Source organism: Poeciliopsis prolifica, unplaced genomic scaffold, assembly GCF_027474105.1.
Source record: "Poeciliopsis prolifica strain line A6 unplaced genomic scaffold, Auburn_PproV2 SCAFFOLD003, whole genome shotgun sequence".
In the NCBI taxonomy this organism is placed as follows: domain Eukaryota; kingdom Metazoa; phylum Chordata; class Actinopteri; order Cyprinodontiformes; family Poeciliidae; genus Poeciliopsis; species Poeciliopsis prolifica.
This window is the reverse complement of record NW_026562378.1, coordinates 13127231-13150034: the sequence shown is the minus strand read 5'-3', so window position 1 is coordinate 13150034 and position 22804 is coordinate 13127231. Positions and strand designations below refer to the sequence as shown.

The window sequence follows — 22804 nt, the reverse complement described above, 5'->3', positions numbered from 1 at the left end:
TAAAAAAAGAAACCACTTAAATCTGAAAAATGTTTTTAAAAGCAGATTTTTATCAAAGTACTTGTCAAACAAACTGCCTGTTTGAAGTGTGAGTCTTCAATCTAATATCAGATTAAAATTGGCTTTTAACATTATACAATTGGAGTATTTGCAATACTTTATTTTTTTTAAAATGCTTTGTAAAGCACTTAATCACCTTGTGTAGAAACAAAATTGCCTTTCCTTCATTAAATGTGCCGCCTGTGAGCAGAGGGCATGAATATTTATCACATCCGTGATTCTACTTTTTTCCCTTGACTATTTGCTGTCATAACCACAATATTAAAAAAATAGGTTTTGTTGCCTACACTAGTGATTTAAAAAATGTTTTCTCATTTTGATCAGATTTGTTTTAGTTAGATTAGTCAGTGAGTGCAGCTCCAAAAGCACCAAAAGCTCCAAAAGCTAATTTCTTCCCAGCCTTAGTGACCCATTATGGCCACAGTTTGGAGGTAAAAAGAAACGAACACAGCAGAGGTACGTTTACTCTTTATTTACATTTTGTATAGCTATGTTAATAAGTTTTACACCACTTGTGAATCATTCGTCCACACGACTGAGGAGAAACAAAGAGAGTCTGTAAAGGGATGTTTCTAAAGTGTCTCCAGTACAGATAACACCTGAAGTGTGAGCCCAGTAAGCCCCTGCACACACCAGTCTAACTCTACACAAACACACACATTTATAAATATATACACACACGCATTCAAGTCTTAATTTCTTACAGTGTGTCCTTTCAGCCACAGTTGATGTACTGTTAAAATGACAAGATATTGCTTTTACACTGACCTTAAATTTACCGCTATAGTTAATAAAATAAAATAAACACCATCTTTATTTGCTTTCTGGTGAACAAAGTGCATCAGTCACATTCATTTGTACTTCTTTGTCACTTGTTAAGACGTTGCTACACTTCACATGAATAAAAACCTTCAAAATAGTTTGGTGATTTGGATGCTTACATGACACACACACACACACACACACACACACACACACACACACACACACACACACACAGCAGGAGGAATCTGACTCATGGGAAGTAAAACTACACACAAAAACAAACGCAGGGTTTACAGCCGCGCCAGCAGTCACATGAGATTGATCATAAAACATTTCTGACAAATGAGACTGCTGCTGTTACTCTTACTCTGATTAGTTTTGGAAAACAACATTACCTAAGATACTGAATTGAGACAATAGAGAATAACTTCGAATTAAAAAAAAAAAAGATCTTCCTTTTGAAGGCGTCGATTCACTTTGAAGCTGAATGAAAACAATAAGGCTGATCAGAAAGATTTGTGACAGGCTAAAGAGAGACATTGAATATGGAGCAAAGTGGTAAAGACCCGACATGCAATACTCCGAAGAGCCGCTGAGTGTCATAAAAGAGCAGTCGATGTGGATTTTTAAGGAGGACAGAACAACAACAGAACAGTTTCCTGTCTAACCATGGCGGTGTATTGAATCACACCTGGTGAAAATGTGTGTGACATCGACAGCACCTGACCTGGATGGTGCTTGTACACTGAGATAACTGAGGAGGAATTCACAGTGTCCTGCTCCATCATGACCAACTACTTTAGTTTCCTTGATGCCGTTTTTTTATTTGTCTCTTTTTGCCAAATTAGTCTGAATGCAAACTCTTTACTGCAAACAGTAAAGAGTTTGCATAGTGTGGTATTATATGTACGTTTATGAATTTGGCAGGCAGTTTTCTCCAAAGTCACTTAAAGAAAAAGAGGAAATAATAATAGTAATGCAGTTAATATCAAATGTCCTGTGCTGTCATCTATTGGTCTAATCTAAGCTCTGGCCATTAGGTCTAATTTGGCTAATTTGCACACTAGATGCATACATATTTGTACTTCTTTCAAGTTAATTAATCTATGCTCATCTTGAATTTGTTTGACAGCAACATAAAAAAATAATCTATTTGTTTATATAATTGTAAATTCAGGCAGCTTAAGCTTCAAGAAGTTTACAGAAACACCTACCAACATGTTTTCCTCACTCCTATTATTCTTCTACTCCAAAGGCTTCTTCGCTACTGAGTTAATCGAGTTAAAATTCAGAAATGACTTCAATTTTTTTTTAGACTATTTGACTGCTTGTGTGGCTGAAACCCAGCGGGTGAGTGGTGAATATCGGTGGCTCACACGGCCCACCGTACGTGACGAAACCTCAACAGCGTTAACATCCAGCAGCATTTCCAGAGCTAATAACAACAAGCAACACCAAAAATGACACGGACAAATGCTTAAACACACAGAAGCCTCAAACAAAATGAAAATATATATTCTATGTTCTCATCTCTGTTCATCGACGCTCAAATATAACAGCAAATATACAGCATAATAAAATAAATAGTCCATTTATAATTTAACACCTGTGCTTTGAATATTGCAATAGAAAAATAAATAAATATGCAACATGAACTAAGATGTGCTTTATTTTAACAATTAATTTATATCTGTGTAGAAAAAATTAAAAATTTTAACATCAGTATAATGGTCACAACTGTACCTATATTTAATTTTACTAAACAGGTTTAGTATTCTACAATATACAGAAATCTGCATGTTGGTGCTTGTAATGGTTGTGCAGCTGAACTGTCTGCTGTTCAAACTATTAGCTGACAGCTTAATGTTATTTGGGCTTTAACATTGCAGGTTCCTCTGACTTTTGGTCCAGTTTTGTCAATATTGTTCATTATGATTTGTGCTTTTATTTTTCTTTTCACATTCGGCCTCTGTGCTGTTTGGGACGTACAGGACCCTCCACAGATACTGGCATGCCTGGAAAACATGGGTACTAACGCCTTAAGATAAACAGCTGTTATGGAGACTTGGCAACCTCTGAAACACACTGTAACAATCATTTTAATTAACTCTATAACCATCACTGTGATACTGCCACTTTGAGGTTTGCATTTGGGTCCAACTACAAATCACAACACTTCTGTGTCAAGTCAAATTTACGTTGAAATTAAAGTTTTTAGACACTTTAGTATATCAATATATCTATCGCCATAAATTGCCAATAACGACAGCACACATGATTTTATTAAAAATAATGATTTTCTAGTGGAAATGTTTCTGCACACACTGAATAAGTTTACAGGAACTGAAAAATTATTTTCTGAAAGATTTTTTTTTGTTTTAGTAAAATCAAGCAGCTACAATGAAGATTTAAACATTTTGTAGCTTTTCACACATTTTTACCAGGGATGCCAGGAAGTGGAGAGGAAAATGTTATTAGTTATAGAAATACATTTTGATTTGTGCATCTCTTTACAGATAAGACAATTACAACCAGCGATTTACTTGTGGACATAAATTGTAAAAATACACGTGTGCTTTTGTAGCATCAATCAAACAGATTCGACTTCAGATTAGCTTTAAATTAGCAGGAAGATGTCGTGTCTTCCACACATATAAAACGTACCATACGGGTTTGTGTTCCAGTCTCATGAGTACAAAATAAAATTCATAAAATAAACTTTTACTCCAACTCAACACATGTGAGTCTCACATTCCTGGCCTGAATTCAAGTGTTTTGTTGTTTTTACTCTTTGGTGGAGAATCTAAAACGATTAACTTCTACGTAACGTGAAACGTGTCTGTGTGTGATGGAGGTGCTTTAATCTCCACATAGTAAAATGTACAGGCTTCTCTAACTAACTGTGCATCGATATCTACAGACTGACTGAACAAAGATCGCTACATAAAATCCTGGAGGATTTTAAACTTTGGGTCTGAATGAAACAGATTTGTACATCTTTACAGCAGCCTTATATAAATATCACACAAACACATTCAGAAAACTAAATGTAGTTTTTTTTAGATGTCTTTTGTGTGTGTTCATTTCAGACTCACTGCATATTGGACTAACAATACCTTGTTTTATCCAGTGTGTGGCTTCAATCTGATCAAGAAAAGCAAAAGAAACTGTGTTTTGAAGCGTCTACGCTACAGAAAATTTAAATTTCCTGTGCTGTCCATGTAAAAGGCTGGAAACTAAACTGCATGTCGGATTGGTTTTAGTCAGAGGAAAGTCAAGAGTCTGACTCTGGTGTGAGAGGTGTCGGCGGCGTTGTTGGCGTCGTGGGACTTATCGCAGCGTTTTGGTAGCTTGTACCGTAGCAGACATTTGGAGACAGAGAGTTGGGATCCACAGATTTGTTCCCTGCAGGAGTCACGTAGGGTTTGCGGGCTACACCTGACAACGCCGTGTCGCCGGGCTTGGCACCGAGGATGAACCTGGCCTCGTCCTGCTCCTCCAGGTTGGAGATGTCTTTCATTATGGTTTTACGGTAGGAGACAGACAGCTTGTTGGAGCCGTCTGACATCAGGTTGAAGTGGCGTGCGATGAAGACGATTGGGAGAGGAAGCATGGCCACTATGATGAGAGCGAAGCACATGGCCAGAGCCCAAGGAGGGTAGCTTTGGAAACGTTCCTGAGCCTGTAGGTATAGACATGTACAGCTTAAAATAAACACAAGGAGAAAGATTTACACTTCTAAAGATGGAACAGTCATATTCCTGAAACTTTTCTCACTTTATTAATTTACAGCCTCTTACTACAACATAGTTTTTGGGATAGACACAAAAAGTAGCACATAATTGTGAACCGGTACAAAAAGGATGCATAGTTTTCAACAATCTTTTACCAATAAAAATCTGTAAAGTTATTGGTTACCAAATTATTTCAGTTTGTTTCTGTCAGACTAATCTGTGATAAAGTTCCTGCTATAGAAAACACTACCAGTGCAGATTCGGCTCCAACAAAAAATCAATCCAGTGAGTCATCCATGTTTATTGTTCTCCTCTATTAACTCTTTCTATTCTTAACATCCACTTCATGAATAACTTCTTACTACTCGTTTTTCTCAAATGATCTTCATGGCTGGTTTAGCCATCGATCTCATATGCAACTCCTGCATGTTTTAGTCTCTCCCTGGTTTAACTCACCTGGATCCAACGATGGATCGTTAGAAGGCCTAAGAAGAACCTTGACCTGCTGAAAATGTTGTTACTACCACTAGAGAGAGAACAAAAACATGCAGGATGCTGGCCCTCCAGGACTCACTGGACACCACTGCTGCAGGTGGCGAGGATAGATGCAGTCAGACGCAGGTCAGGTGCAAAAATTAGTTTAATGACGTCCAAAGGTACACAAAGCCAGGAACCACAGGTGAGCAACACGAACAGGAACTCTGTGGCATGATGACGGCGCACGACTTGTCAAGACAACAAATGATAAAAGACCAGTATCTTGGAACACAGGAGAGATTTAAGACATGACGGATTAATCAGAGGAACGAGAGGCAGCTGGGACAACACAGGGACTAAATGAACTGAAAAAACTCGCAGAAAGCCCAAACCCCTGCATATATAAACTGACCAGGTCTTGGACCCAGGCGTTGTATCCAGGTGGGCTGATGGCCATCTCTATGACCGAGGCTGAGATGAGGACGATGAGACACAGAGGAGAGACGTACTTCCACAGGTAGAAGTAGATGATAGACGGTCGAAAACCCAGCATGTCCTCCAGGTCTTGCATGAAGCTGACAAAAAGATGACGGCAAATTTTACACAACATAAAAATAGACGTAAAAAACAATACAAACATTTTTGACCACATTTTTACATTTAATAACAAGTCTTAAGATTTTTATTTTAATGTAAAGCACTTTGTTGTTGGAAATATGCTATATAAATAATAGTGACCTTGTGACCTTTGACGTTGAACTGAAATCTGCTTGCATTGGAAGTTTTTAAAATATACTGACACAAAGTGGAGCATCATTTTAAAGGTTACTACAAATAACATCAGAAAAATATGGCATGTATTTGTACCTGATAAATATAAATTTTATAAAATAGTACAAATAAAATAAAATATACGCATCGAGAAAAAAACTACAAAAGTTAATTATTGGTGACAGTGACAATCTAGACAAGGATATTTTTACATATTTGGCCTTGTAAAAAAACAAAAAACAAAAAACTCTTGCAAGTTTAGATTGGATGGACAACGGCATTTTGGAAGCTTTGCCAAAGACTATCAGCTGGATTTAGGTCTGGGCTTTGACTAGGCTATCCCACTGTAATTCTGGTTGTTTGGTCAGGGTTGTTGTCCTGCTAGAAGGTAAAACTCAAAACTTTAACAACCTCTAAATGGTTTTCTTTCTGGATTATTCTGTATTTAACTCCATCAAATTGCACTTTAGTGGGATCCAAGTAAGGAGTCACAAAATTACTGAGTTTTATTTCTAAAAAAATAACATTTATGTCATTATTATGCTATTCTTTGCGATGAAATCCTAAAAGAATGCTATAACGTCTTGGCTGTAACTTAACCTTACGTCAGTCAGTGTGTATAAATCCTTTTGTGAATCACTTTCTATAGTAACACACTCACAGTCTTACCGTTTAGTGCCGTAAATCCAAGCGACCGAGACATTTTCCAGGATCACGACAACAGTGAGGGGCAAACCGGCTGAGTAATCATCAAACATGGTGACAAAATAATTTCCTGAACGCTGAACAAACAATAGCCCACAGAGGAAGGCCACAATGCAGCAGCCCACTGAAAAAACACACAGACAAGAGGAAACATTAGAGCTATTCTGAGAGGAATATGGAAAAATATCAACAGTGTTTTCCAGCCCATTACTGGTTCCAAATCCTATTATTGCTTTGGCATTCAATACACGTGAAGCATTGACACAAAGCTTAATGCAGGCTATTCCCGGATGTATTTTAATAAATCATAAGTGCTGAGTTCAGAGTTTGTGAGGGAGTAAAAGGAGAGCCGGGGCAGGAAGTTGATGGGGAGAGCTGGGAGTACCTGTGAAAAGCTCTTTCTGAACTTTGTAGGCATCAAGGACGGGTGTGGTGATGCCAGTCATGGTGCCAATCATGCTGCCCAAGCCAAGGTTGATTAGCATGAAAAAGAACATTACAGACCAGAAAGGGGATGCTGGGAAATGGGTCATGGCCTCCGTGAAGGCGATGAAGGCCAGGCCGGTGCCCTGAACTGCCTACAGAGAGACGATCCAGGCAATGAGATGCTGTTCATGCTGTAGGTCAGCTGATTGTCGATGTGTCATAAACACTCGCCTTGTTGAGTTCGTCCTCCAGGAGACAGGGCTCCAGACCCAGCTTGGCAAAGCCGTCCTCCTTTACCGTCTTGATGATGCTGTACACGTCAGCGTAGTCTGATGGGGTGAGATGGGAAAAGTTCACGTGAGGAGGAATGAGATCGTGACTCAGGACGTTGGAGTTGAGGTATCCCAGGATCTTTTCTCCATTTCTACAGACATTAAAAAGTAGAGCGATCATGTAGCAAACATACAGCTGATGACAGACATGAAGCTCAACAAAAACAAGCCACACCTGGACAGAAAATATGTTTTCAGCTCCAGGTGTTTAAGAAATGAGGTCACAATTACACTCACGCAGTGTTCTGTATGTTTGCTTTTTCTATTCTAGTTACCTTTAATAATCTATTTGAGCTTTAGTTTTTATTCCAAACAAGAGTAAATCTATAACAAAGTCTTAGAAAAACGACCAATAATAGGTTATCATTGGTTGTTTTTCTACGATTTCATTATATTTGTAAGGCATTTTAAAGAAGGGATTTGTTTTTACAAGTAATGGATGAGTGAGACTTTTCTATTCTTATATAATCTTTTCTGAACTTATTTTTTCATACTGTGCTATTTGAGCAGTTTGAACTGATGTTGAGCTTAACTGGGGAACATAGAAAAGTTTTGCAAAATTTCTGGCTGTTCAATTACGTGCATCGTTGCCTGTGGATTTTGTTTAAAAATACATTGCTATATTGCTTGATATGTGCATTGTTGCTTTACTTGATGTATTTTTATTTATTTGTGTATTATCGAATGGTGTGGTGCAACTGATAATAGTCCAATATGATCAAAATCAAATAGTGCAAGTGTATTCTATGTCAGGTGATATTTTGTAAACATTTAAACATTTTCTTTTTTTAGTTTCTACAAAAATTAAGTAGTCGATTAATTAGAAATTTAATGAGCTTAAGCAGCTAAATGATGCCGTGAAATCACAACAAAACGTTTTCATGTGATGTAATCCTGACATTGTGCTCATGTTACGGTTTTTATTTCTCTGAGAGCGAGTGTTGGACTTACTCTGCCACGCATTTTTCATTCATGATGTTGGCCTTGAAGCCCAGCACGGCGAACACCACCAGCGTGGCCAGAATTGAGGTGAAGAAGTTAATGAAGGAGACGAGGACGGCGTCGAAGTGGCAGTTGTTGTCCATTTTGTTGTAACTGGAGAAAGCTATGACGCCTCCGAACCCCAAACCCAGAGCAAAGAACACCTGAGTGGCCGCTTCCCTCCAAATCTGCGGCTCCAGCATCTTCTCCAGCTGAGAGACGAGGCGTGATTATTAGGAGCTACTTGACTGGTGGGTAGTTTTCTGGAGGTAACGTCATTTAATCAGACTCACCTTTGGAGTAAACATATGAGCGATCCCATCTACTGATCCTTTGAGCATCAAGCCTCTGACCAGGAAGCAGAAGAGCACCACGTAAGGGAAAAGAGAACTGAAGTACATCACCTGCAGAAGAGAAATGCACTCTAAGAAAAGGAAAACATTGAAGTTCTCTAATGTTTCCTCCATTCCCACTACCTTCCCAGAAGAGGCGATTCCTTTAATGACAGCAAGGCAGACAATTATCCAGGCCACCAGCAGAGACAAGGTCATTTTGACGTTGAGGCCGCCGCTCTCCGCGATGGTGCTGGTCGTGTTCAGAGTCTGCCGGTACCAGAAATATGTAGTGGCTGAGCTTTTGTCACACTCTGGCTCCACAACTGGACACAGCAAGGGGAGAATGAGAAGTTTTAAAAGCTATTCGGAAAAGAAGCAGGAGTGGAAATAGAAAATGGTTTGTTTCTGATGAAAAGAGCCGATGTGGGGATGAACAATTGAACATATATTGTAGCTGGGAATGTTTGCTCATGTTTCAATTTACCATCCAGTGTAGTTAAAACCTCTCAGAGATACACAAGGTCATCTGCGGCTTCACATGCAGAGCATGAACCACCAGAGATTGCTTTCATTCCACACACATATTTTTATTTTCCAATAATAATGAAATTAATTTACAGTATTGTCCAAATATATTTGTGCAAAAGCAGGTAAATATGTCCTTTACAGATTGTACGTTTCCATTTTCAAACTGAAATGATTAAATTGGGTGTGGAGTCATTATAATGTGAAACTATATTTCCATCTTTTAAAAATCATAACATTTCAACATTTAAATGAAAAAACTCAACAGTTTAAAATCTTCTCTTCTAGTTCTAGTTCGTTCCTAATTTCTGTTTAGTGTCTTTCTGTACAACAACCACGTAATAACTTTATAGAGGTCACTCTTTTAGTCACATTTGGTTTACTGTGGTAATAAAATCTGACATTCATTATCCCTGTCAGAATTTCCTCCCCAGCCCAGACACGACAACTTGATCATAAAATTCAGATTTTGTGCTAAATATTGGAAGTCATGTGACCTCATCAATGCCACTGTTTTGCTTGCGTTTCTTCGGTTTTACTCTGTTTCTGTTGTGTTTTCCACGACCTCCAAAACCCCCCTACGTCGGTGAAATGTGAGATTTGACGTCACTCACTGGCTATTGTCCCATTCTTTCTAATCGGACAGTCGCTCCATGGCAGAGGGTACTGGAAGGACTGGAAAAAGTAGAAGATGCTCCAACCAATGATGACGTTGTAGTAGAGACCTACAAAACCACAAACCTAGATAGATAGATAGATAGATAGATAGATAGATAGATAGATAGATTTTCAACATTTTAATGCAGAATAACTTCTGTGCAATGCAAGATTAGCATTCAGTTGAGGCAGTAGGATGTTCTGTAAATGCCCCAAGCTGCTGCCAGTCTTCTATACAATCTTTCCAGCAAGGACATTCAGACTCTAAATAAGGTTGGAGAAAGCATGAATAATTAAAGTCTTCTCTTTTCAGCAGCGATCTTCTCTGTGGTATTTATAGCCACAACTTCACTGCCAGTCGTGCTACTCTGAGTAAAGGCTGCCTTGCATTCTCAAACACACGCGTGACGTCCACAAACCACAGAGGGAGCACATATACAGTACGTGCAAACACACGCAGCATGCAGGTGTGTTGACGGTGCACACTGTTGGGCTTTCTTTCAAGTCAGTTTCATGTTTTAATCGTCTGAACTGGTTTGACTTGTCACAAATTAATCAGTTGAGTTTAACGCCTTCCTCGTAATTTAACAGCAAAATTATGCAGAGAGCATACAGCGGTAAAACCAGTTGACCACATGTACTGGAGTAAATGTGGCAGGGCTCTGTCAGGGGTGCTAGGCGCAGAGCCCCTTGACTTAGCAGTCGGGAGGTTTCTGAAACGGCTCATTTTCCAGATGTCAAAAAACCTATTTTTAGTCACTTGGGTTGTTTTTAGAAGTAACTGAAACTGAAATGGAAGTATAAAAACATGCAAAATGTGAATTTTGTATATAAAGTCCCCTTTAAGAACCAGCTACCCATTGTTTTAACACGTAAATAATAAATATGTACAATCCACTGTTATGAATGACCTTTAGAAGCGGTAAGTAGGCAGCAAAATTTTGGAAGGTACTAAAGAGAAAAAATGTTCTCTTAGCTTAACATTAACTTAATGTTTCTAATATTTAACATGCTAACTAAGGCTCATTATGTCAGAGATGTAGCTGTTAAATTTCATTTTCCAATGATAGACTGTCATCCTGTTTGCTCGTACGTCCAGTCGAGAAGATCTGAGGCAACATTTCATCTTCCTAATCTCATTCCTGCTGCAGCAACTTTGAGTGTTTTACATTTTTTATTTTATTTTGATTGCTTTGTAACCCTTCCAGGAGCGATGGCGTAGCTGTTTGCTCCAGATAAGCAAACAACTGAGACTTCAGCTTTTACTCAGCTGCTCACACATGCTGATGATCTGTGATTAAAGCATTTTGTTTGCAGTGCGACGAGCCCTGCAGGTGTTTTTGCGCTCGGGTTGGGATTTCTCCTTTGTTCTGGTTACTGTGACAGGGAACACCTGGGGACCTGGTGAGATCCTCGGCAATTTAAAGTGGACAACATTTACAATATTACATGAAGACACACGTGTTACAATTGAAACCATATAGCAAATACTCCAAATGAAAAAAAGACCTGGACATTTTTTTCTCACTAACTGAAGTCAAATCAAACCAAACTTTTCTTGTTTTATGTCAGTTTGAGTTACCAATACTATCTACTAAATGCCAGAAAACGTAGAGGGAAATTTTTTTGTCCTCTCTCCAATTAAGCACACAGCATGTCACTGATTGGACTGATCTTTACACCACACTATAGAAGTTTTGCTCTTTAATTTTAAATTGAAAATTTAAAGATTTTTTTTCTGCATCGTGGGTTTCCCTTCATGAGGCTTTGAAATGGTTCATAATTTTCTTAGTTCCCCTTGAACTAAGAAAGGGAAGGGATTGTTTTTTTTATTTTTTATTTTATTTATTTAAAAAATAAATAATCGGTTATGGTTTTCATCAGTAATTTAATGTCTGGTTGCATAAAGCTTTCTTTCTTTTTACCTGGGCTGTAAGTATTATAAATGCTTACTGGCACAGAAAAGGGACATGCTCATAAATCACACAGAGCTTTGTCTTGTTGTACTTTCACAGCTGCACATTCAGCATTTTGTTCCTCTTCAGGATTTAAGAGCTGATACGAAAACATAAACACCCAAATCCTTATCATCTGAATTATTTACTGTTAAAGAGAGAAAAAAAAAACAAGCGTGGGTACCAACAGACTTGACATCCCAATCCCACCGAGACGAGGACAGACGTAGTTCCAGACTCCGATGCTCCCACGTCTTATCTTCTGACCCACAGCCAGCTCCAAGAAGAAGAGCGGGATGCCGATAATGAGGAGGAGGATGAAATAAGGGACCAAATATGCACCTGAAAGACAGAATAATGGGTTTTCAAAAATTATTTATTCATTAAATTTTCCTGTTTGCTTAAAGGTGTCCTATTGTGCTTCCTTGAACAGGTTAGGATAGATCTATCAGCCATGTAACACATGTTTGTTACATTTTTGTACAAAATTATTCTTGAATAACTAGATTTTAGTCTGGTCACTTCTGGCTATTTTGAGCTCAGAATGAGACATTTTAAGGCCTCCTGTCACTTTAAACCCTATTAAGTTGCTGCATATGCCCCCAACTAAACATTTTTATTAGCTTGAGAAAACGGTTGCAAAGAAACACGCACTTACACAAATGTACGTTTTTGAAAAGCAGAAATAGGGCCTCCTGCGCAACCAACAAGAATGCAACAATGGACTTCTAGATGGTAAGTCAGTAACAAAACACTTATTTTTTCCAGTAGCCATTATTCAGCGTATACAACAGAAAATTAAGCTGGACTGCAGCTCTGCCTGGGTTGCTAGGTAATGGCTCAGTGCCCGCTGATTTCGATGGAGGTTTTTGAAAGGCCAAATTTTTCAGACACCAAAAAAACTTTAACTTATTGCCATAAAACAGCTGAGTATTTTTTTTTGTGCTCAGGTCATTTTTAGAAACAACTGAGACCCAAATAGAAACAAAAATGTACAAAATGTGAAATGTGAATAATACGTTCTCTTTAACTGAATATATTTCTTCATCCTCAATTCAGCCACAGATTTTTTACACAACACAAGAAGTCAAACATGAAGAGAAAGAAGGAACAAAATGATGGACAATGTTTTAAAAAAGGAGATGTATGAGAGAGAGCATGATGGGATCCCACACAGCAATAACTCCAGGATAACTCGGTCTGTAATTTGTTGGTAATTGGCTGACAGACAGTAAATTACACGTGAAAAATGGCTGCCAGCCAAGGATCCCAACCGGACCGCTTTGAGGAAATAAATTGAGCCTTTAGGCATTAAACTGTTTTGCTTTTGAAAACAGTCGGGACAATTAAAGCATCAACACATCAGTCTGCTACGCCAAGTTGTTGCTCCTGATAGTGAAAATACACAATTCATACCTCTGGTTACATACATGAGACAAAGTAAAGCCTATAAAGTTTCAGTTTCCTCCAGCTGCTGTTTACAGGAGGATTGGTTCAGCCTGGCCCGGCCCGGCCCAGCTGTAGTAATCAATAGTGCGGCTATATTTAGACCTTTTCAGCACAATGCAGCTGCTCTCTTGGCAGTTCTGCTCTGAATGAAAGCAATGAGCTGCTTTTGATGGCTGAGCTCTGAGGTGAACTGCTGAATGACTTTCATAGAGGAACCAAGAAGCGAAGCAACTTACATCTGCAAATTACCTACATTTTAACATGAATACTGCTTCAAAATATGATTTCCTGACGGATTATTACACATAGTCAACCTCGTTTTCCTGAAAAAAATGAGGTGTTAAATTCAAATCCAAAAATAATTATTCATCAGATAGATTTGCAGGAACTTAACTGATGTCAACATCACATCTTCCACACATTAAGAGCTGCACTGCTCACTCGTCTGTTTTGTCTGCAGGCATTGCTGAAGTTTGAAATATGCTCTCATGTTGGTAATTAGAGGTTTTTGCTCTGATGCCTCTTTGTAATTGACTTGCGTTGTCATTTACTGCTGCTTGATCGCAGCGATTGCACTACATCTGCTCTGGATTGAATATCATAACACATGTAACTTATACACAAAGCGTCTGGAAAGTATTCACAGCACTTCACTTTTTCCATATTTTGCTATGCATTTTTGTTATATATTCAATAAGATATTCCTAATTGTCTTTAGGTGTGTGTGTGTGTGTGTGTGTGGTAGTTTGTCCTGTGTGTCTCTGGATGTAACAAATTTGAACCAAAGTGAGTTAAATTTCCTTGAACTGTCTTAAAATAAAAAGTGGATATATTTAAATAAAAGTAACTTGAACTTAATTAAGTTAAATTGAATAGAAATAAAATTTATTTATCTGAATTGGAGTGAACAGAGATGAACTCTGACCATCTATAAATACCAATAAACACATTCAGGACACTGTTAGCTTCTGAATTAAAACTGTTGTCTAAACAAGACATTCTAGATAAAAGGGTAGGACAATTACCAAAATGTTTACAACAGGTTAAAAAGGTTTTATTTCACATTATTAAACTGGGTTAGATGGACGACCTTGACCTCTCTATCAACGGCATATTTTTATTTATAAGGACATTTTAGAGCTTCTTCCTTCGTATTTGTTTACGAACATGAAGGAGGATGTTCAGTACGTTGTGAGAACTTATTTATAATTTCTGTGACTGAAATCTGAACTGAACTTGGAAACAAACATTTTCAGTTTTCTGCTCCATTTTCTTGAAGAAAATCATGGACCTAAAGCATCTGCTGCCACTAAATGTTTTAAGGTTTTTTATGCTGATTATGAGAAGAAATCATCTGTCTGTAAATGTTTTACACAGCGAATCTCTGAGTTAATCAATGAATTATGGTGTTGCCTTTTTCTATGTAAGGAGAGTTTTAATCTCAATGGGACTTTCCTGGTGAAATAAAGGTTAAGAAAGAAAAGTAAAATCCTCCTTCCTCTGTGCTTCCTGCAGATTCAGCGCTGAACATTTTCACCCTGCTCACCTCCTCCGTTCTTTTGGCAGAGGTACGGGAATCGCCAGACGTTTCCGAGCCCCACGGAGAAGCCCACCTGGGCCAGGATGTACTGCAGCTTGCTGTTCCACGCCGGCCGGCCGTCGTTCTCGGGAACTTCTATCTGAGGGATCTTCTTCCCTGCGGCTGCTCCCACGTTCAGGGAGCTGCTCTTGTAATCGAGAGGCTCCTCGTGGGCGAGCAGGTCGGCCACCGACTCCGTGACGTGCTCATGGCTCTGCTCGCGTTGCACCACCTTGCTGGTCTTAGGCATCAGGGAGGCTGGGGGGGTTTGGGAAGGGGTCAGGGGATGAACACAGAGAAAAAGAAGAAAAGGAGGACAGAGAGGTAGAGACTGAGAGGAGGAGAGAAATTACTGGAGTGGGGAGAAGAGATGAATGGATGAAGAGATGAGGAAGAGCCTGAAGGGTCCAGTACTTGGTTCCAATTCTGCATTTGGAGAATCAAAAACACAAAATGTGTTTCAAAACCAAGAACAAATATAGTGGACAGATGTTCAAATTCAACAACAAAACTTTCACGCTTCTTCTACCTCACTGTGGTCTTTAATTATGACTTCAATTAGCTGCTATACGCTGTTAAACACTTGAGCTGCATTTAGTTGTGTCTGCTGTCTTCTGCCCTTTAAGTCAAATACATTTAGTGAGTTTTAGTTTTTGAACCTGATTGTGAGTTTGTGAAACATAAATCTACAGAAGCAAGTTGTGTTAACTTTTGATTAATTTTGCAAAACCTCAAATAGTTGAATAAACTGGAGATTTTAGGTTAGCGATTAAAAAATAATAAAAAAAGAAAAAGAATTTCCCAGAATGCTTTGCTGCTTGTTTTTGTATCCTGAGACGTAACTATGTTACATTGATCTGATTCTTGTGTGTTATCAAGGCAAATGTTTATTTTAATGCAATTTTCAGAAATTTTGAATTTAAATTTTCAAATAATTTAAATTTGAAACAAAAATTTTAATTATTCTAAAAGTTATTTTAACTTCATAACATGAGTGAAAATAATAGAGATTATATATTATTCAGTTAAAACTCAATTCAAGATTAACGAACAATGTTTACAAAACATGTTTCTTGTTGTTAAATCAACTTCATAAACTTTAAAGCAAAATCAGTTTTCTGGTTGACTGAATTGGCATTTCCAAGGCAGCAGGTGGATTTTCATTTTCAAGTTAAAACCACCTTCACATGTTTTACAGTGTGCTGGTTATGCTAACGGTTCTCAAGTCATGAACTCGGTTCTGGGTGATGCTTCCTCTTATGTAACATTTTTGCTCCCAAAGTTTTCAATTCTGAAAATTGTTCTGTTTATCAGAAAAGCTTAGCTCCAGCGATGCTTTTTTCGCTCTGCAAATCCTCTAATCCTCTAAAGCATTGCAGTAACATGCATGCCGGCCCCTTTTTCAGGGAACCACTGCTGTCATGCAAAAGTAGTGGAGGAGGTGAGCATGATGCAGAACCCTCACGTGTGTTTTCCTGATCCACATCGCATCGCATGCGCCTACTGCTGCAGCTCCTCTGTCTAAAAAAGAAACATCTGGAATGAAACTGTAAACGCTGCACGATGTTTCATCAAAAGAAAGGAATGAAGGTAAATATCTGCTGTGATTAAGATTTAATTCTGCCATGAATTTGTAAAAATCACTACTGAAAGCTTTTACAACAACAGAACTAATGGTGAATCCCACATCCTGCTTCCCAAAACAAAGAAATAAAATCAGAAATTAAAATATGATTCTCTAGCATAATAATCCGCTTTCCCCTAAAATCAATTTCTACAAAAACTGTCACAATGTGAATTATTAGAAAGATAGAGAATTTTAAAAAATACCCAAAAAACAGTTTGAAAATACTCTTTTCGTGTCCAAAATTACAATAAATGTTTCACAAACCTCCAACTTTGTTTTACGTAAATAATCTCTGTTCAGTGAAAAATAATCAAGCAGAGGTCAAACCTGTTTAAACATGTAAGATTTTAAAATATTCAAAGAAATGCAATTCAGACATTTAAAAAAAAACACACACACACAAAAAGTCCTTTAATTTTGCATCAATCTTTGGTTACCAACACTTCAAATCCAACAGCTTATGCCATCAGGAATATTGAGTAGCGGTAGTAAACTAGTAAACACCTATTCACAGTGACTGGATACGGAAACCCAAATGTGTTTCATGATCTGTTAAATCTTTATTTTTTTTTTTACTTATTTTGTAGTCTCCCTTTGAGTTTATAGTCATTTTAAGGCAAAAGCCTTATGGCCACATCGCAAGTGATTAAAAATAAAATAGAACACGCTATTTTAATTCTAGGACATTTTAATGCATTTGTTTATAAATATAACAACTGACTTCACTAATTAAAAAAGGCTTTCTATTTAATTTTACCTTTAATTTTGTCATCCCTTTGTATTTCGTTGCTGTCTGTTCCTCTACGTTTCTTTGAGTTTGTATTTTTTTTTATAATTTTTGTTCACATTTATTTTTTTAGCATAGTCACAAATCTATTGAGTCATATATTCTTCATTTTGGTAGGTTTGGTCTTCCATAGCTTTAAGAGGCAGACCCGAAATGCCCCACAAACCCTCTCAGCAGGAAGTTACATATTTGCAATGTGTTATTCTCTATAAAAACAGATTTCCTTTTTCCCCATGTGAAGATGAGCTGCTGATGCAATAATCCACAAGTCATGGTAATCCTGGGCGCATTAACCAGAGCCCCTCCTCCCCTGTGCTGCTTTCCGACTTGTCATCCATTCCCACTCTACAGTACACAAGACACGTAACGTGAGCCGTGGCTGCATCATCCTTTCAGCTCCAGGAACACATCAGCTCACAGAACCAATAATCCTGCTGGAGAATAAAGCAAATCGACCCAGAATGTAAACGAACTCGGCAAATGATGAGAGTCGATGCCTCAGGGCAGCTGGGAGAGGAAGTCCTCCTTATTCCTCCTTCATCGTTTATTAACTTGTCCTTGAAATATGTCAGCTTTTTTTTTAATGCTTTTTCGTGTAAAAATGCAAAGTTTCTATAAGTTAGACCGACACAACTGTGAAGAGGAAGAGGAACTTTCCATGCTTTGATCTAAACGTTTCCCACAGTCACATTATTTTTGCAGCCCTTATTATTTTCTTTTCAAAGATTACTCTTGTATTTCACTCCATCTATTTTTACATCAACTCTATCCAGCCTCTCTGAGAAGCAGACCCACATCATTATGCTGCCACTACCATGTTCCTGCCTGGGGTTGGTGTTAGGGCTGAAATGATTCATCAGCTTTATCTTGATGAATCGATTATTGAAATAATAGGCAACTAATTTACTAATCGACTAATCGTTAATTGCAAAAGGGAATTTGGTAAAAAAAAAAAAACACAACATATTCAGAGGAGTAATTCAACCAAAACTGTATAAAAATATATACATTTTAAATTGAAGATAAATAACTCCTTCGACTGTATAAATATGTCATCCAAACGTCCTTAAGTGCTTTAATTGTATTGCCATTCACCTCAAATTGACTAAATTAATGTTATTGAATTTTACTCAATAAAATATTAACATTTAAAAGAAATAAATTGAACTGCTTGTTTGCATCTTTAATGTATTTCTAATATCGTATAAAAAGATTCAGTGGTTAAATTAGGAATCTGTAGACCGTGCCAATCTGCTTGATCACCAGAATAATCGATATGATAATTGATTACCAAAATAATAGTCAGCTGGTGTGTTCAGCAGCATGTGCAGTTCAGCAGCATGTGCAGTGTAAACCCCGTTTTCCTGCTCTTCTATAAAAAACTGATTTGTGGAGTGAATGGTTTCCAGCAGGTTCAATCTGAATTTATTTCAAGATGATGTTTTAATGTATTTGGATTATTTGTGTTTCTTGTTTTCTGTCACATAATGGCTTTCCTCTTAGTTGTTTGATTCTTTTGTTCTGTTCCTTGTGTATTGTTTTAGTTTTGTGCCCAGTTGATCCCTCGAACTTGATTTTTACTAATTAGTCACCGTCCTTCAGCTCCTCTGGTTCCCCTATATGTTTCACTTGATTCGTCTCATCTAGTTCAATTAAAAGCTATGTCATTAATCCCCGAAGGAAATGAAATGTAACTCATATTATACAATTTATTGAAAGAGTTGTTGCAGAAGCTGATAGCTGTGCAGTCAGCTGATGTTCTCCAGAAGAACATCTGGATTTAAACTGGGAATAAAACTTAAGACGCACAGCTGTTTGTACTTTGGGTTCCATTCATGTTCCTGCTTTGATCAGTTTTGTTATTTACTTTAATCTTTTAGTTTTGTCTGTCCTTTTGTATTCTGGAAAGTGTTCTGTTATATTATTTTCATTATTTTCTCTTTCATTTGTAGTTTCTCTGTGTCTAATATTTGTTTGTTTCTCTTAAAGCCTTTTCCTGACCTGAAATGACCATCAATTCTCCTCAGTTGGAGTTTGTGAAGCTTTCTGCTGGTGTCAGTTTGTCTTTTTTATAAATTGTAAAATGAAAGTGTTTATTCCTCATCATTAAACACGACAATTATTTCTCCATCAGGACAACAACAGTTTCCGTCACCAGACAGCAGACCTGCAGAGAAATCTCCATCTCATCCTGATTGAATTTTGCTATCACATATCAATAACATCCAGTAAGATGAGTGATAATTGGCAGCTTTCGGATACGATCACGGAACTTGATCTGTTGTTTTAACGAAAACGTGCAGACAACCAAATGTGGTTTCTTTTCAGGGATTAAGAGCAGGGCTGTTTTAATGTTCTTGAGTTTTCTACTCCTTATCAAGTACAGAAAATGACACAGTCACAATAAAAAAATGTCCTGTCAGTTGCTTTATTGCAGTGTATGCACGGATCAGATCTGGGAATCTTGTTGTGCAGATGTTTCTGCACCAAGCTTGACAGAGGCCGATAGAATAACTTCATTTGGACAAAAGAAACTTTTTTGGAACTTATGGGAATTTTAGGAAACTCATTTAGAATTGAGTATAAGATATTAGATAGAAATATTACCATGGCCAGACACCAATGCCAAAAACAATGAATATTCATCAGATGTATCCATTGGTTTAGTCAAAACTGCGTGCAGCGATTAGAATGAAATATGTGGCCTCAGTTTTTCTATAAGTGATGGAGGAGCATGTAGAAGGCGTGGCCTCAAAACCCCTGCAGAGACTGAATGTGACTGACTGTGTTCTTGCATTAAATCTGTTTTTATTTTAGTCAACATTACGCAAAATACATTTCACTTAACCATATTTAAGAACCCCTGGCTGCAGCCAAGTTTGAATGTTTATCGTTTATTACTATTATTCTGCGTTTATTCCTGTTTCATTTATGTAATCCTCCATAAAGTCTTGCTAAATCCCCAGGAAAGCTTCCAAATGTGAACATTTCAAATCTCTTCTGTGAGTATTTCGCAGTCTCTGGACTAGTTTACATTGAAGGCATTTATCCTGAATCTGGAACACAGCGAAACTCAAGCAGACTCCTGAACGACCTTAAAAGCGCCACAGCGGACCCCCGCTGAGCGGAGCGGCTGGCACATGTGCTGCAGCTGGTTTGCTCCTCATGGGGGGACGCATCGACTTCCAAACACACCCAAGGTCAAGCGCGCGTTTGTTTCCTGACCTCCGCCCAAACCGGCAGCACGTTTCCCTCCTCCAGACGCTCAGATTCAGACAACTTAGTAAGATTTAAACATCTAAGTTTCTCTGCTGTTTCAATACAGGATACAAGAAATTCCCAAACTGCGCTGAGGACGCATCTCAACTTCTGCAGCGAGCCAGTCTGCATCGTGCATTTATAAAACACGGGCCCTGCTTACCGTGGGTATTTTTGCAGCGTTGTCCTCCGGTTAAAACGATGTCGGACGATGCGCGCAGAGTGAAGGAGCACATCCACGGAGCAGGTTGGGTGAGTGTTTGGTCCAGACCGAGCGCTCACGGGACTCTGAGGACGGACGGAGCATCACATGCTGAGCATCTGAACATCTGACAGGCAGGGAGGAGAGTCCGGAGCGCACCGTGACGCACAAGCACCGCTCATTATGCGCGGTGCACAAGCACCCGCCGCTCCCGCACCGGTCCTCTGGACGCTGGACTCCACCTCATCCATCCGAAGGGAGCGAAACTGCCGGGGCAAATAAAGAGAGAGAGCGCTCTGTCTTGTTGAATTGTTCGGATTGGTTGGAGTCTGAGGAACATGAGAGCAACTTTCACCTGTGTTGTGAAAACCACTACTGGTAAACTTGGTTCTACCGTCAGAAGACAGTAAAGAGCTATTTAACTTAAAATAAATGCATCTTTTTTTTTTAACACGAATATAGTTGTGGCGGGTTATGAGTTTTAACCCATTTGGGTCAGTTTAACCCAGCATTTGGTCAGGATAGGCCTAATGGCTACACAAAACATGTCCAATACATTATGCACAATTATGGAATCTATATCTTGGTGAATTAGCATCAAAACACTTATCTTTTCCAGCAGCCATTGTGCATGCAGTGGTAAAAACAGCGACACATACATGCTGGTGCTTCCGGTTGCTAGGTGACGGGCTGGACTTGGGTGGGGTTGCTAGGTAATGGCGCAGCGCATCACTGGTGACTCACCAAATGGGAGGTTTTGAAACGACTCGTTTTTCAGACACCAAAAATGATAAACACATGGTCAACTGGGGGAGTTTTTAAAGCACTTTGGGAGTTTTTAGAAGCAGTCGAGACCAAAAGTGAATATAAAACCGATCCTTTAAAACTAACACATTTCACAAAAAGAGCTTCATGCTTATAGTCAACGTGATGGTGGGAGGGTGGTGGTTGCATCCGGACCTGGAAAGCATTCCCTAACCAATCTAGAAAGATCTGAGGGAGAAATAAGGGTGTTTGAGAGGCCTAGTTAAAGTCCAAACCTAAATCCAAGCTGGAGTTTTGTAGCAGGACCTGAGGCTTTGTAGCTGATTTAAAGTCATAACAGCGACTCTTTGTAAATGACCTTAAGTGCTCAAAGTTTTTATGACCAAGGACGGGACAACCGGCTGCAGGTTGGCTTAAATAGACTTCTGTGAGGGATTTTTTGAATCCATTCAGAACCAGAACCTATTAGAAATGTAGCTTTGAAAACAGAATCCAGGAAAATGTCAAATTGCCCCCAAACTGAAGGCAGCCTCCAGGTAATCCAGTTTGTTGATCAAGCTGTCTGGAGTCGGACTGGGCGGTCTCTGCTCTATTAAGACCTTGGCACGTCTGCAGCAGACAGGGACCCCCAGGAGACCATAAATCACACTCATACAACATTTTAGCACCACAGAGATCCAGGGGGAAGATAGTATCGAATGGCCATTTTTCATCCTCGCCTGATAGATTTATGTTCCCTACATGTCCGCCTCCCTGGCTGTTGTAGTAAAATGTGTTTCATCAGTTGAGGTTTATGTTTATCCCTGCCTGAATATTGAATAAATACACCAGATTGAATCCATACTGGGTTGTAAATATGATTAAAACAAGTGTCTGTTCAGTTTAAAATGAGTGTTTCTGTGCTTTAGTGACAGGAAAACGTGCTAAAATCTTTATTACAGCCACACTTTGCTCTGTGACTCTGTTAATGCTCCTTGTTGAAGCTGACCAGCAGCCAGGATCCACAGCGTCCCCAGGATCGTGTGTCTAATCTCTCTATCGCCTTGTGATAAATTACTTCACTGTGATTGGCTGCCGAGGCCTCCGAGGTTTCGCTAGCATCCAGGATGGAGATTGTTTTACGTCTTTTAAGAAGCAAATGTTACAAAGACGTCTCCTTTTTCCACTGCAGCACATGTCTTCGATCAGAAAGTTCTCCAGAGTGAGCTCTAGATAGAAATAACCTTTATTGTCCCTCACAGGGGAGATTCAGTTGTCACAGCTGCGACTTTAGGTAGGTAGGAACATGGATAGTCATACAAATATAAAAAATAAGAATAACAAACTGCCTAGTAGGGATATGAGTGTGCAACATAAAAATAGCACACTCAGATTAGAAGTAATGTCTAGCTGAGTAAGTTAATTTAGAGAAGAA

At 38.6% G+C, this 22804-nt stretch overlaps 1 protein-coding gene across 2 annotated transcripts; it reads right to left on the bottom strand.

Annotated features, from left to right (window-relative positions):
• Window positions 1-516: 516 nt before the first annotated feature.
• Window positions 517-20907, bottom strand: LOC129358184 (sodium-dependent neutral amino acid transporter SLC6A17-like). 2 transcript variants are annotated; one of them, XM_055027064.1, is made up of 12 exons: window positions 20587-20907; window positions 14719-15177; window positions 11908-12065; window positions 9726-9852; window positions 8728-8909; window positions 8545-8655; window positions 8222-8463; window positions 7166-7362; window positions 6898-7086; window positions 6477-6636; window positions 5449-5611; window positions 517-4507 (listed from the first exon to the last, which is right to left on the bottom strand). In XM_055027064.1, the coding sequence occupies exons 2-12, from the start codon at window positions 14999-15001 to the stop codon at window positions 4100-4102; spliced, it is 2220 nt and encodes a 739-aa protein (XP_054883039.1). In that variant the 5' UTR covers window positions 15002-15177; window positions 20587-20907; the 3' UTR covers window positions 517-4099. The 2 variants fall into 2 exon arrangements, with proteins under 2 accessions (XP_054883039.1, XP_054883038.1); XM_055027063.1 differs by lacking the exons at window positions 517-4507; window positions 5449-5611; window positions 6477-6636; window positions 6898-7086 and having other exon boundaries at window positions 7175-7267.
• Window positions 20908-22804: the final 1897 nt, after the last annotated feature.